This window comes from Crocuta crocuta, unplaced genomic scaffold (genome assembly GCF_008692635.1).
Source record: "Crocuta crocuta isolate KB4526 unplaced genomic scaffold, BGI_CrCroc_1.0 scaffold167, whole genome shotgun sequence".
NCBI classification, from domain to species: domain Eukaryota; kingdom Metazoa; phylum Chordata; class Mammalia; order Carnivora; family Hyaenidae; genus Crocuta; species Crocuta crocuta.
The window spans coordinates 3,441,544-3,457,422 of NW_027532406.1; the positions used below are offsets into that span (position 1 = coordinate 3,441,544).

The following is a 15,879-nucleotide window of genomic DNA, read 5'->3' on the forward strand; positions in this document are numbered from 1 at the left end:
AAAAAAAAAAAAAAAAGAAAAAAGAAAAAAGAAAACTTCCAAAGCCTCTGAACCTTACCTAGAAGAATGGCCACATCTGAATTATTACTTACATGTATTTTATTACAGTTGGAACAGAAATTCACAATTTGATGGTAAATATACATATTGGAACAGTGTAGTCTTGGAGCTTTGGAACAGCCAAGGATTATCCACAAGTGAGATACACCTTCCCCAAATGACACTGTATCCAGCTTTTACCCTGAGATGCTCTCAGGATCCTTCTGTCATAGAAGCTCACATGAAACAAATGTGCTCAGCTTTAATTGGTACACTAGCCCTGTTTAGGACTCACCTGATTCAAATGATAAGAATGGCAAATCTACTGGTGGTAACTTGGTACCAAATATTCTGATAAATATATATAAAATATATAAATCTGAAGCAGAAAAGAGGGTTGAAATGTTCTTTTGTGAAAATACAGAAATTAGTGAAGATTTTCATTCTAAATTTCTTAAGTGTCAAAGGTCTACTAAATGTTAACCATGTGAATTTAAGTAGCAACTAGTTAAAAAAAATAAACTCAAAAAAAGGAAGAAAAAAATCTATTTTAACTGGTGAATAAATGAAACCTTAAATATCACTTTTTTTTTTTTAATGTTTTTTATTTATTTCAAGGAGAGAGAGAGAGACAGCGTGAGCAGGGGAGGGTCAGAGAGAGGGAGTCACAGACTGAAACAGGCTCCAGGCCCCGAGCTGGTAGTCAGCACAGAGCCCGACGCGGGGCTCGAACCCACGAACCGCGAGATCATGACCTAAGCGAAAGTCGGACGCTTAACCGACTAAGCCACCCAGGCGCCCCTTAAATATCACTTTTGAAAGTTCCTGGATACCTACACCACACTGACCCCTCACTAAGCATGGACAATTCCATGGTAGAACAGTATACTTTCTAAAAAAGTAAACTTAAGTGTGCATGGAACAAGGAAAATCTAAGGTCATTTTCCCTCAGGACTTGATCTTCTATCACCAAAGTAAATCAAACACCTAGTCACCTCTAAGTTTTAAGGGACAACTAAGTAAAGAGTAGAAGGGGGGTTGGAGGATTCCCTTATAACATGTGGCCAACTCTGCTATTTCTATCAAGGCATCTTGTCTACTACATCTGGCAAGTGAGTGTCTGGAAATAAATCCTGGTCTAGATAAATGACTACACAAAGCTTGCTTGCCATCAAGAACTAGGAGTCCGAGTAGCCCAAAAGATTTTCTTCTCACAAACTAGTTTAAAAGTATGAATGAGGGGCGCCTGGGTGGCTTAGTCGGTTAAGCGTCCGACTTTCGCTTAGGTCATGATCTCACGGTTCGTGGGTTCGAGCCCCGCGTCGGGCTCTGTGCTGACTGCCAGCTCAGAGCCTGGAGCCTGTTTCAGTCTGTGTCTCCCTCTCTCTCTGACCCTCCCCTGCTCATGCTGTCTCTCTCTCTCTCTCAAAAATAAATAAAATATTTAAAAAAAAAAAAAGTATGAATGAAATCACAGTACTGCTCAAGTAAAACAATTCTCGTTTCACTAGAACACTACGTTGAGAGTCAAGAGAAGATTTTTTCCCCCACGCCACTCACCAAATTGGGAAATCAAAGACTATTTTTCCAACAAACTTGCTCTATCCCTTGTATTCCTTCTCTCAGAAAATGGCACTATCATTTAGTTGAAATTATAAACTTGGCTTTCGTTGTTAACTTCTTACTCCCACCTTCCTTCCTTCCTTCCTTCATTCAGTCACCAAAGACTGTGGGTTCTCTCTCTTAAATAGCTGTTAAATCCATCTGTTTCTGCGTCTCCAAGTCTGGACTGAACCAATTCTATTCTCCCTGCCTACTATCTATTCTCCACAACATAACCAAAATTATCTTTCTAAAATGTTCATCTTTTCATGTCACTCCCTTGCTTAAAATCCATTTCTTTAGCTTTAAGAGTTTTAAAATTCCAAATATTTACGGTGAAGAACAAAAGCAATTACAGACTTTCAAGAGTCAGGTGTCATGAATATATATACTTAGGAAAGGGCCAAAGAAAAGATATGGATTAGTAAAATGTCAGGAGGAAGGAGAAGAGCAGTAGTGGGGGCCAGGCTGTGATTAAAGCCAAAGCTAAAATTAAAGGTGGAATAAAAACTATTTTTAAAAGTGAGTAAACTGCCTTTGCAGCACATTAAAATTACAATATTACTTCACACGATCATTTATATTAGATTTTTCAATTCAATAAAAGTTTAATAGAACTCCTACTATATGGAAGGCTCTGGATTATCCACGTATTTCTAATAAGCCTCCATTCCAAAGACCAACGACAATTCAACTTTCCCAGTAACATACACTCAAGACAACACCTATTCCACCTTCCTTTAAAAACAGATTACAATTACTTAAGGGTAGAATAATATAATGTCTGAAAAGATGTCTGATAAGATGTCTAATAAGATTCGCTTAACAGTAATTCTGGGAAGGGAGCCAGTCGGGGGACAGAGTGACAAAATGTTCATATGCAGGAGATGGCTGGTGGGTAGTTCAGAGTTCACAGGTTAAATATACTATTGTCTTTATTTTGTGTAGTTTTGAAAATTTTCTGTAATAAGTAAAACAAATCCAAAATAAAAGCCACTCAAAAAGTTATAAGAAACATGATTCACTGCTGAAAATATTCAATGCTTTTCTCATTCAACAAGGTTATATATACAAGTAGACCTCCATATTTCAGGCTTCACTTTGATATAATTTTGAACCACAACTGGAAAGGTTATTCTTTCAAATTCAGTTGTGGAACAGAAAGATTTATACCAAAGTTAAAGAAACTGTACAGCAAATCAAAGTTTATTTTTTTGGTAACAGCTTCTGCAACTAAAATATAGATACCTTATTTACTTTTTTTTTTAATGTTTATTTATTTATTTTGAGAAAGAGAGAGTGCACCTGAGCAGAGTAGGGTCAGAGAGTGAAGGAGAGAGAGGATCCCAAGCAGGCTCCACATTGCCAGCACACAGCCGACTGCGGAACTCTATCCCAAAAACCATGAGACCATGACCTGAGTCAAAATCAAGAGGCAGATGCTTAACAGCTGAGCCACCCAGGTGCCCCAGATACCATATTTACTTTAAGAAAACCTGAGTAGTAGTATCATACTTCCAGTCTTTGTTCCTAGATTCATTACCAAAAAAAAAAAAAATTTCTTACAGTTAGTATCTATTTCACAAATAAGTGATTTTAGACAGTCCTGGTCCTACATTAGAGGACAGACTATAGGGCATTTTGTATTTCCAATGATAAAGTTTTTATGAATATGATCATACTGTTCCTTTATCTCGAAAACTATCCTTGGGTTGGCTACACTGCCTTCAGCAGGGTTTCTTAACTTTGTTACTACTGACATCTTGGGCTGGATATTTCCTTGTTGCCGGGTGCCATCCAGTGTGTTTAGAAGTACATTTGGCCTCTAGCCACTAACACCAGAAGCACTGACACCCCAAACTAGTTGCTAACAATCAAAATATCTCCAAACATGTCAAATATCTCTTAGGGGGCAAGATTGCCTCCCACAGAGGTATTTTTGCTCCTATAGCAATAGGGCAGTAGGATTTCTTAGTTGCTTGTTTTAAAAATACTCTAATCAAGGGGCACCTGGGTGGTTCAATTGGCTAAGTGTCCAACTTTGGCTTGGGACATGATCTCACGGTTTGTGGGTTCGAGCCTCGTGTTGGGCTCTGTGCTGACAGCTTAGAGCCTGGAGCCTGCTTCTGATTCTGTGTCTCCCTCTCTCTCTGCCTCTTCACTGCTCTCTCTCTCTCTTTCTCTCTCAAGAACATAAAAAAATTTTAATAAATACATAAATAAAAATACTCTAATCTTGTTTAGTTTCATAAACACATTTCCCTAACCTAAGACAGTGAGACCCTGGAATGTGTGCATATATTGCTATCATTACTTATGGGAACAGCCTCCTAATCACAGAATTGTAGAAGCATCTTAATGATATATTCTCAGTGGGAACCACAATCCAGATATGTGGCTATATATTCAAGAGTTAAGAAGTTCTCTATAAGAAATTTTAAATGTTGTGTCTATATCATTGATAATCTTTGAAAAGTTGGGTCTGAATGAAAATGAGTGTTGCAGGGATATTTGTGCGCCCACATTTGTGTTTACTAATGCAGGAAGACATCAATTTCTCTCACTATCTTAAGCTAGTGAGAAAAGCAGAGCAAAATAGTTGAGCCAGTAGAGGCCAAATGATATCATGATGAACTAAATAAAAGATTTGCAATAGGTTTTTTAAAACTTTATTTATTTTGAGAGAGACAGAGAGAGAGAGTGCACAAGAGGGGCAGAGAGAGAATCCCAAGCAGGCTCCACACTGTCAGCATGGAGCCTGATGCGGGGCTCAAAGCCATGAACCGTGAGATCATGACCTGAGCCGAAATCAAGAGTTGGACGCATAAGCGACTGAGCCACCCAGGCGCCCCTCAATAGTTTTAACAGAAACAATGTATTAGGAGAATTAACTTATCATATTGTGCCCAGTGGTCCAGGTGGCCCAATGCAAAAGAACCTACAGGATAGGAAAGGATAACATATTCATATTGGAAGCAGCATTTTAGTTTCAGCAAACCATTATCATTCATCATATTAATGTTGTTAATATGTTGGTTTTGTAGTTTTGCTTACAGTTCATTTGTTTTGTTTTACAGCTCAAAATGGATGCAACAGAAGGAACTTCTATTTAACTCCATGTTTGTCCAACACTATAGTTATGTATATAATTAAAAACAATATAGTTACTTGGAATATTCGTGGCTTTTAAAGGATCTGCAGGAATGCCTGGTGGCTCACTCGGTTAAGCATCCAACTTTTGGTTTTGGCTCAGGTCATGATCTCACATTTCAGGAGTTCAAGCCCTGCATCAGACTCTGTGTTGACAGTGCAGAGACTGCTTGGGATTCTCTCTCATCCTCTCTGTCCCTCTCTCTGTCTCTCACAAAATGAATAAACTTAAAAAAATAAAGGATCCACAGATTACTAAAACTTGAAATTTAATGATCTATTCCAATGCTTTCATTCTACTCAGAAGAAACTACAGTCCAGTGATATTATGGTAATTTGTCAAAAAACAAACACCTAATTGCTGGCAAAGAGAACATTATAACTATAGGTCTACTCATGCACCAATTGTTATCATATACCTTAATGTCTTGTATAAATAACATACTTTGGTAAGCATAATTCAAAATGTTTTTTTAACATATCATAGTCTAAATTAAACTTGTAAGTTGGGAACCAAAATGGGTGCCTGGGTGGCTCAGTCCAAGGTCCAACTTCCACTCAGACTTTGGCTCAGGTCATGATCTCCTAGTCCATGGGTTCGAACCCCATGTCACGCTGTGAGCTATGAGCTCAGAGCCTAGAGCCTGCTTGGGATTCTGTTTCCCCCTCTCTTTCTGCCCCTCTCCCACATGCTCTCTCTCTCTCTCTCAAAAATAAATAAACATTAAAAAAATTTTTAAAGACAGAAGTAAAATAAATCAGCATTAGTGATACAGTATAAAAAGACTACAGCAGTACATTATTGTATATTTATTTCCCTACAAAATAAGACTAGGCTAGTCACTCTATTGAAAAATTTAAAAAGAGTATATAGATGTTACTCTTGATCATGAGACGTACCGAGATTCAATACCCCAATCCCATACTTCTTAAATCTTCTTGGCATTTAAGAAGTTGCTTAAATACAGCATTTTTTGTGTAATTGTAAAACATTAGAAAAAGTTTTTCAACAATAAGGAATGTTACTTTAAGGATAGTACATTCATAAACTTGGACACTTGAGTAAAGATAGTGACTATTTATTAAATAATATTGTGTATGAGATTTTGTGTTAAATGCATTATATGACCTCAACTTCACAACAGTACTATAACTTATCTTCATTTCACAAATGAGGTTTATTTGCCAAATCATACAAGTGTTAAGCTGAAAAGTCCACAAAGTCTGATTCCAGATTCTAAACTTAAGCTATATGAAAACCTGCTACATGTTAAAATTCTGGTATCAGTATCACATGAAGAGACACTCAATGTAATGCTATGTGATTAGAAAAGTTTAGAAAATAGCATATACAGGAAAAGTCAGAAAATAGCATTTATAGGAAAAGTCAGGAGAGCTCTATACCAAAGTGTTAACTCTAACTATATCACTGGGTCTTATGTTCACATATTTGTATTTTCTAATTTATTTGCAGTGAGTAAATATAGTTTGTTAAACAACAGCATCTTTCAATGATAAAAATCAAACAAGCCAACAGACTTATGCTGCGTAATGTAGTCATTCAGGGCAATCAGCAATAACCCATGCTCTAGTTATAAATTATGACTTAGGCTCCAAAGAGTTTAAAAATAAAAAATCTTCCTTTCTCTGTTTCTTACCCTAGGTAGTCTCACCCAGAGAGGATTTACCTACAAATAAAGGAATAGAAGAAAACTATGTCACTTTATAAACTGTTGTTTTCACATACAAATGTTGAACATCTTTTCATGTGATGATTACTTAATAGATGGCAGTTTTCATAAAGTCTCCCCATGACACAATTTGAAAATTAAGCAGAAAATTTAACAACTGCTAAATGTTAGTTTCAGGAAACACACTGTATTTGTGAAACTATTGGTTAATCATTTAAAGCGAACGTTCTTTACACTATGGTTTTAAAATCCACTTACTTCTGAAAGAAGCCTGTATTTGCTTAAAATACAGGAGTCTTAGATAGGCCTATAAAGACACAAATTATTAGCTCTTAATAATTTTATTTTCGTTCTTGGTTCTGAGGCAAACAGTGTAAGTGACCATACTGGTAACAGACAAATGAAAAGGAAGGCATTGATTTGGTAATGTATAATAGTTATGGAATTATTAGTGTGAATTTTATAATTTAACACTGCTGCTCTGATCTACTTCTCATTTCACTATCAGAAACAGAAGAAAAGTAACATTAGACAATCTTAGAGTATACTAAAAGCTAGGATATAAAACTATGAAGACACCTAAAATTAAAAAACAAAAGTTAGCCAAGCTTTTCCTTAAGCAAAAATCAAAGTACTTGGAAACTACAGATATTTTATTATCACCACAGTGCCTTTACCACACAGCTACAGTAAGTCAGATCTTTCTTGTTTTATTAGTTTCCTACTGTCTTTGTAATAAATTATCACAAATTCAGTGGCTTAAAACAACACATATTTACTCTCCTACAGTTCTGGAGGTCAAAAGTTCAAAATGAGTCTCAGTGGACTAAATAGACAAGGTTTCTAGGATCTCTAAGAGGAGAATCCATCTCCTTACCTTTTTCAGCTTCTAGAGGTCTCCTGCATTCCTTGATTCACACCACTCCAACCTCATGCTTCTGACATTATATCTCCTCTATTAATTCTCATCTCCTGTCTCCCTATGATCATAAACACCCTTGTGATTAAACTCAATTAGATCATCCCAAACAATCTCCCATCTCATGGTCCTTAATCACATCATCCAAAGGGGGAAAAAATCCCTTCGGAAAGCACTACATAGTTCCTTCTCTTGGTTGGTGAATATCTCTGGAAAAACAAATGGCCAAAGAGTTCAAGAGTAGCAAAGATTCATGACTCAGCAGTGAGGTACTATGTTGCTATCAAGTCTCTGAAAGTAGTAAAACCACACATTTCACCTTCTGCTAACTCATGCCTACAGGCTTTCTCTACTTGATAAAAACTAAGGGCAATAAAAGACAACCTCAGGGGCCAACCTTGTTGTGAGCTAATCAGAGATACCCTAGATCCAAAAAATACTTTGCTGCATTCCACATCCAATAAGGCCCAAGGACAAATAGCTCTGTGTTTTCAGTATTTTCAGCTGTATAGGTATAATGGGAAACAGTGAACAATATACCCTCCCAGTATTTGCTATACATTCTGCACCAGCTTGTGACATAATATAACATATAAAAACTCCATTTAAAAAATTACTGAGATTTTCCCCATCTTATGGGGGAATTCCATAAAGAAAATAACAGAGTACCATTATATAGCTTATAAATGGGTTGTGTTATGTAAGTTTGTAAAGAAGTTGTAAGAAACTTTAGAGACTATCAATCCATCTTCCCTCAGGCTAGCCACAGCTGTAGTAGCACAAAGACATAGCTTAAATTGAATTTGAATCCTTCTGCTTGCCTTGTGACAACTACCAGCTATCCAGAGAAGATACAGTGATTAAGACTTCTTTAATCCTGGGTTTTAAAAGGCACCTAGCCTAATTCACATAAGCAAAATATCATACATTAGAGCAGGCAGTACTTTGTTCTTAACCATACTTAAAAAAAAAAAAAAGGCAGACTGCTACATGCAGTGCCTCATTTGAAGTGTCTGGAATCTTGGACCTTCTCCTTTAGAGGGGTGTTAAGAGCCTGTTTGGAGGTTCTAGCAAGGGAGCACGACTAGTCACATACCCTTGAGCGAAGAATGGTCTTTCCCTATCAGCGAAGACCAAAGAAGCACGCAGTTTCAGGAGGGACCCACACGGAGCAGGGAAGGGGGAAGGGGGCACCTACCTAACCAGCCACATCAACTGAATCAAGCCTGGAGATCCAGGGGGTGACAGATGTTGCAGCCAGATTGCCCTCACATCTTTAGACCAGATAAACTAAAAACTCTCTTACACAAAACATGGAGAAACACTGGTTAAAAAACATAACAAATACCCTTTAAAAATGTATAACCGAGCACTAAGAAAAAAAGAAAAAGATCCCCATGGGCCTAAAAATTAATTCAGAAATGAAAGCCAGAGCCTGGAGAAAGTTCCCTGGTCCAGGTTATCTGTAGGCTTGGGTTTTAGAACTCCCCAGGGTGGGCTACATTAAAATTAAAAACTTCTGCACATCAAACGACACAGCCAGAAGAGTAAAAAGCCAACCTATGGAACTGAAGAATATTTGCAAATCGTTTCCCGATAAAGTTAAATAAAGAACTCCTATAATTCAATAACAACAACAGAAAATCCAAACAACTCAATTAAAAAGTGGACAGAGGACTTAAGAAGACATTTCTCCAAAGAAGGTCTACAAATGGCCAACAAGCACATGAAAAGATGCTGAACATCACTGATCACCAAGGAAACGCAAACCAAAACTACATGAGATACCAGCTTGACATGCGTTAGGATGACTACTATAAATAATAATTGTTAACAAGGGTGTGGAGAAATTGGAACCCTTATGTACTATTACACTTATGCATTATCTAAAAAGTGTGCAGCTGCTATGGAAAACAGTACGATGGTTCCTCAAAAAAATTAAAAATAGAATTACCATATGATCCAGCAATCCCACCTCTGGCTGTATGCCCCCCTCAAACCAAAAAAACAAAAAACAAAAAAAACCCTCAAAGAGATATCTGCACATCCATTTTCATACTAGCGTTATTCACAGTAGCCATAGGTGAGAACAACGTAGGTTTCCATCAACAGATGAATGGATGGGCAAAAAGTGCTATATACACACAATGAAATATTACTCACCTTAAAAAAAAAAAAGGAAATTCTGACATATACTATGACATGGAACTTGAGGACATTACTCTAAGTGAAATAAGCCAGTCACCAAAAAAAATGATTGTGTTTTTGCATTTACATGTAGTATGTAAAACAAATTCATACATCTAGAAAGTAGAATGGGGGATGAAGGAAGAAGGAATGAGGAGTTGTTTGTTGCTTAATGGGTATAAAGTTTCAGCTTTGCAAGACAAAAAGTTATATTTTACCATAATTAAAAACAAACAAACAAACAAAACACCAGGGGGCTAGAGACAAAAATTTGAGCTATTAAAAGGTAAAGTTACAACTAAGATCCTCCCATAAGACAAGGAACCTTGAATTGCTACATCCTCAATGAAGGAATAAATTATAAGGAATTTATTTATACCACAGGAATATGACAAGGAATTACATCTTTAGTTTGGCCTCTATTCAAACAACACATAAACAGTCTCAAGCTGAGAAATATAGAAAGTGATGCTGAGACACTGTAACCTCGGACACTTAGAAAAATCAAACTCAGTATATCTCTGGAGACTAAACTCTCAACCTAGGCCACACAGAATTACTACATACAAAAACCCAGCGAAGATAAGTTTATTATTCAAAACCCAAACACATGAGGGAACAATCCATCATGGATAATGTTAAACATTTAACCCCAAGAATTCTGGATACTAAAAACATCTGATACAGACTACAAAGCACATTTGTTTGAGATAAATACAGACAGGAGCAACTGACTGACTCAGTTGACAGAGCCTGTGATTCTTGATGCTTGGGGTTGTAAGTTTGAATCCATACAGGGTGTAGACATCTGACTTCAGCTCAGGTCATGATATAACAGTCTGTAAGTTCGAGCCCCACATCAGGCTAACTGATGTCGCCAACAGAGGCCACTTCAGATTCTCTGTCCTCCTCTCTCTTTGCCCCTACCCTGCTCATGACCACTCTCTCTCAAATATAAACACTTAAAAAAGTAAATAAAATAAAATAAAAGCTTGGGGTGCACCTGGGTGGCTACTCAGGTGTCCAACTCTTGATTTCCACTGAGGTCATGATCTCACAGATTCGTGGGATTGAGCCCCACATCAGGCTCTGAGCTGACAGTGCAGAGCCTGCTTGGAATTCTCTCTCTCCCTTCCCCCCCTCAAAACAAAATAATAAATAAATAAATTTTTAAAAATCTTTAAAAAAATTTTAATGCTTATTTATTTTTAAGAGACAGAGAAAACAAGCAGGGGACGGGCAGAGAGAGAGGGAGACTGAGAATTCAAAGCAGGCTCCAGGCTCTGAGCCTGATGTGGGGCTCGAACGCATGAATGTTAAATTATGACCTGAGTCAAAGCCGGATGCTTAACCTATTGAGCCACCCAGGGACCTAATATCTTAGCCTTTTGATGATGTTATTCTATTTTCCATTATTCCATATTCCATTCAGACATCTTGTGTCAGTCTGTTGTTTCCTTGAAAATCGTATTTTTTCTCTAATTTTTTGAGTGTGTGGTAAAAGATACATAACAAAATTTACTATCCTAACCATTTGTAAGTAGTTCAGTGGCATTAAGTACTTTCAAATTGTTGTACAACCATCACTGCCATCTCTAGACCGTTTTTTTCAAATTATCTCAAACAGTAACTCTGTATCTATTAAAGAATAACTTCTCATTACCCTTACCCCAGTGCCTGGTAACCATGCTTCTACTTTCTATCTCTATGAATCTCTATTTTAGGTACTTCATGTAAGTAGAGTGAAGTATTTGTCCTTTTGTGTCTAATTTCACTTAGCATAACGTTTCCAGGGTTCATCTGTGTTGCAGCATGTATCAGGATTTACTTCCTTTTTAAGGCTGATAATATTCCATTGTATCTATATGCCACATTTTTGTTTATCCATCAGGGAATATTTGGGTTGTTTCCACCTTTTAGCTATATTGTGAATAATGCTGCTGTGAGCACTGTTGTGCAAATTACTGTTAGAGTCTTTGTTTTCAGCTTTTGTAGATATATACCTAGAAGTGCAACTGCTGGATCTTATTTTAAGATTCTATTATAATTTACTGAGGAAACACTATACTGTTTTCCACAGTGGCCGCACCATTTTATATTTCCACCAGCAATGCAGTAGGGTTCCAATTTCTCTACATCTCCATATTTCTGTTTTTGTTTTCTTATTTTGTTTTTCTCTAATGGGTATGCTAATGGGCAGTATCTCATTGTGATTTTAATTTGCATCTCCCTAGAGATTAGTGATATATTTTCATGTGCTCTAGTTTCTTTTACTATGTTCTCTTTTTTTGTGTTCTTTCTACTTCACAGTCATGTATCTAGATGTAGATATGTTTTTAGTTAATATTCTGGGACTTACATGGTTCCTGAATCTGAGGATCTTGTCTTTTATCATTTCTGGAAAATTCTTAATCAAATACCCCTTTGAATGCTATCTTATTCCCCATTATCACTCTTATATTTCTGTGGATCATCTATTAGCATATGGTGATCCTTTACTTTCTTTCTTTTCTTTTTTTAAAGTTTTCTATCTTTTTTTCTGCTGCATCATGGATCTGGCCTGATTTACTGGTTCTTCAATGTGCTATTTGAACCATAAATTTGAAATTTTAGTTTCTAGTTTTCATTTCTAGGAACTCTATAAAGTTCTTGCCTATGATTTTCGTAGTCTTCAAAAGTTTTTCAAATGTTTGTCTGTATTCATCTTTTTTTTTAAAGATTTTATTTTTTAGGGGCACCTGGGTGGCTTAGTTGGTTAAGCCTCCAACTTTGGCTCAGGTCATGACCTCATAGTTCATGAGTTATAGCCCCATGATGGACTCTGTGCTGACAGCTCAGAGCCTGGAGCCTACTTCAGATTCTGTGTCTCCTTCTCACTCTGACCCTCCCCTCCTCGTACTCTCTCTCTCTCAAAAAAAAAAAAAATAAATAAACATTAAAAATTTTTCTCAAAAGGCTATGATAAAGTAACCATCAACCTAAAATTCTACATGCAACTAAACCATCATTAAAGGATAAGGGAAAATGGAAATATTTTCACAAAAACACAGAATGAGAGAGTTTACTATAAACATTTCTTTAAAAAAATTTTTTTTTTTACATTTTTAAATTTATTTTTGACAGAGTGAGACAGAGGTGAACTGGGGAGGGGCAAAGAGAGAAGGAGACACAGAATCCGAAACAGTCTCCAGGCTCTGGGCAAACATTCAGCACAGAGCCTGACTCAGGGCTCGAACCCACGAACCATGAAATCATGACCTGAGCCGAAGTCGGATGCTCAACCAACTGAGCCACTCAGGCGCCCCTACTATAAACATGTCTTAGAAGACAGAACTAGTAAAGAATGTACTTCAAAAGAGAAAAATTGAACCTAAAAGGAAGGGAGAGCTGAACAAAGATACTGGTGAAGACTGAGCTAAATCTAAACCAGTACTATATAAAAACCAGTAATAATGACAACAATTAACTTGGAAGAATAAAAGTGGAATTAGAAACTAGATAAAAAGAACAGTTTGTACGAAAGAGGGAATGACAGGAGTAAAAAGCACACTAAAGCTTCTGTACTATATGAAAGAAAGGTAGAGATACTGATTAAACTTTAAGTCAGATTAACATCATAAAGGTTAAAAAAATGTGTGTGTGTGTGTGTGTGTATCTCATATAACTTCTAAATCCATAGAGGAGAAAATGAGCATCAAGAACACATTTTCAGAAGAAAAAGCAAGAAAGGAGAAAGAGCAAAGAAAAAGTAGGATCTCATGGTTTGAGAGATTGAGCCCCGGGTCAGGCTTTGTACTGACTGTGTGGAGCCTCCTTGGGATTCCCTCCCAATCTCTCTCTCTCTCTCTCTCTCTGCCCTTCCCCTTCTCTTACTCTCTTGTACTCACTCTATCTCTCTCTCAAAATAAATAAGTAAACTTTAAAAAAAGAAAAATGAAAAAGTAGGATCAGTGCAAAATAAAATGGCAAAAATAAACACAAAAGGAGACAACTTCTAAAATGCCAATTTGAGGAGTTTTATGGGCCATCCACCCAGCAACATAACGACAAGTGGTAAAAATTATAAAGGAAAGACCAACGAAGTATTTAAAGTTTCTGGAAATTGTCCTAAAAGTATGTAGCAAATGAAAGAAATTTATTTATTCAGGCAAGTCTACTAAATCTCTGAAAGACCAGCAAAAACCTGTGACATTTGAACCACAACCTGTTCCCTTCCCGTCCTTTCCCAAGATCAGCATGATGGAAGCTCTACTTTGAATGAGTATAACCAAGAATGTAGGCCTTACTCTACCCCCAACTCACAGTGGGGGACTATGGTTATCTGCCTAGGAGGGTAGTCCACCTGTATTTCTCATACTTCCATCTCTGTTGTAGAAGCTCTGTAAAGGCAACAGCCTCTGAGAGGTCTGTGGTTCACTTCCTCCACTCAATCATAGGGCAGAAGTTCTACCTCTGCAGGCAGGCCAAGAATTCTGGGATCACACTGCCCTTACCCCAGAGCTTGCTCAGAGTGAAGTTTCCACAAGAGAGGAGCTGAAAGATCAAGGAGGAGTGTCATTCCGAGAGAAGGGGCCACTGTCTTCACTCTCAGCTCAAGGGCAGAGGTTAAGCCCAAAGGTAGAGGCAGACCTTAAGAAGAGAGTGTGCTGAAGCTTCCCCCCCTCCCCCACCAGGAAACGATTTTTTATTTGCAACACAAATAAAAAGGTGGGGGAAGTTGAAGCCTTAGGGTAATACAGAAAACAACAAAGATTTTTGTGGTAAGCAATTATGAGATGCTACAAGAATAACAAACTGAACCACAGAACAGCTAGAATATTACCCGGGAGAATCATGGAAAGAGACAACCAAGAAGAATCCTCTTGGGTTTAGAACAAACCTCAAAGGCTGACCTCAAAACTACCCCTGCAAGAGGCCCAAATTTTATTCTATCAGCCTGGGGGAAAAAATCATGCCACAAGCATTATTGAGAACAATAAAGCAATCAGGTGGCAATTAGTGGAGGAAAACAGTGGCCCTGTGATACCTAGAGAGGAAGACAGTTTAACAGACAGAACAGGCAGAGATAGCCAAAGACAGCTCTGCTAAAAGCACCATCATCTTGGGATAATTCTGCTCATGGCAAACTGGGACTTCTGAAAAACAGTATCAGAAGCTACATGCTAAAGAAGAAATACCAAAATGGTCCAGCTAAGCCACTAAACAGATGGACAAGCAAACAATGACCTCCAGCTCAGTGAATGTGTGGGAGTTGGGGTGGAATCAGTATCCTCAGTTGCTACAATATGTTATTTAAAATGTCCAGTGTTTATGGAGCATCTTGGAGGCTCAGTCGGTAAAGTGTTCAGCTTCGGCTCAAGTCACGACCTCACAGTTTGTGAGCTTGAGCTCTGCATCAGGCTCTCTGCTGTCAGCACAGAGCCCAGTCCAGATCCTCTGTCCCCACCCCTTCTCTCTGCCCCTTCTCGCCTCATGCTCATGCTGTCTCTCTCTCAAAAATAAATAAGCATTAAAAATAAATAAAATGTCCAGTGTTCAGATGGCCAACAGACACATGAAAAGATGCTCAACATCACTCATCACCAGGGAATACAAATCTAAACTACAAGGTACCACCTCACACCTGTCAGAGTGGCTAAGATAAAAAAACACAAGAAACTACAAATGTTGGCAAGGATGTGGAAAAAGAGAAACCCTCTTGCACTGTTGGTGGGAATGCAAACTGGTACAACCAGTTTGGAAAACAGTATAGGGATTCATCAAAAAATTAAAAGGAGAATTATCATATGATCTAATAATTCTGCTACTGGGCATTTACATGAAGAATACAAAAACACTAACTTGAAAAGAAATATGAATCCCTATGTTTACTGCAGCATTATTTACAATAGCCAAATTACGGAAGCAATCCAAGTGTACATGGATAGATGAATGGACAAGGAAGATGTGATATACACGCACAATGGAATATTACTCAGCCATAGAAAAGAATGAAAACTTACCATTTGCAACAACCTGGATAAATCTAGAGGGTTTAATAAGTGAAATAAGTCAGAAAAAGATAAATGTCATATGATTTCACTCATATGTGGCAATTAAAACAATAAAAGAGAAAAGAGACAAGTAAAAAACCAGACTGGTAAATACAGAGAACAAACTGGCGGTTACTAGAGGGGAGGTGGGGAGGGGGATGAGCAAAATAGAAGAAGGGGATTAAAAGTACACTTTTCAGGATGAGCACTAACATACAGAATTGCTGAATCACTATATTATACAACTGAAACTAAGTAT

General features: G+C 37.5%; 1 protein-coding gene across 1 annotated transcript in view; it reads right to left on the minus strand.

Moving 5' to 3' along the window:
* The window catches only part of MCU (mitochondrial calcium uniporter), a 259,384-nt gene that overhangs the window by 104,303 nt on the left and 139,202 nt on the right, over window positions 1–15,879 (minus strand). The window contains exon 6 of the mRNA XM_077778643.1: window positions 6,450–6,479. Within this exon, the coding sequence (XP_077634769.1) occupies window positions 6,450–6,479 (30 nt within the window). The remainder of the gene's footprint in view (window positions 1–6,449; window positions 6,480–15,879) is intronic.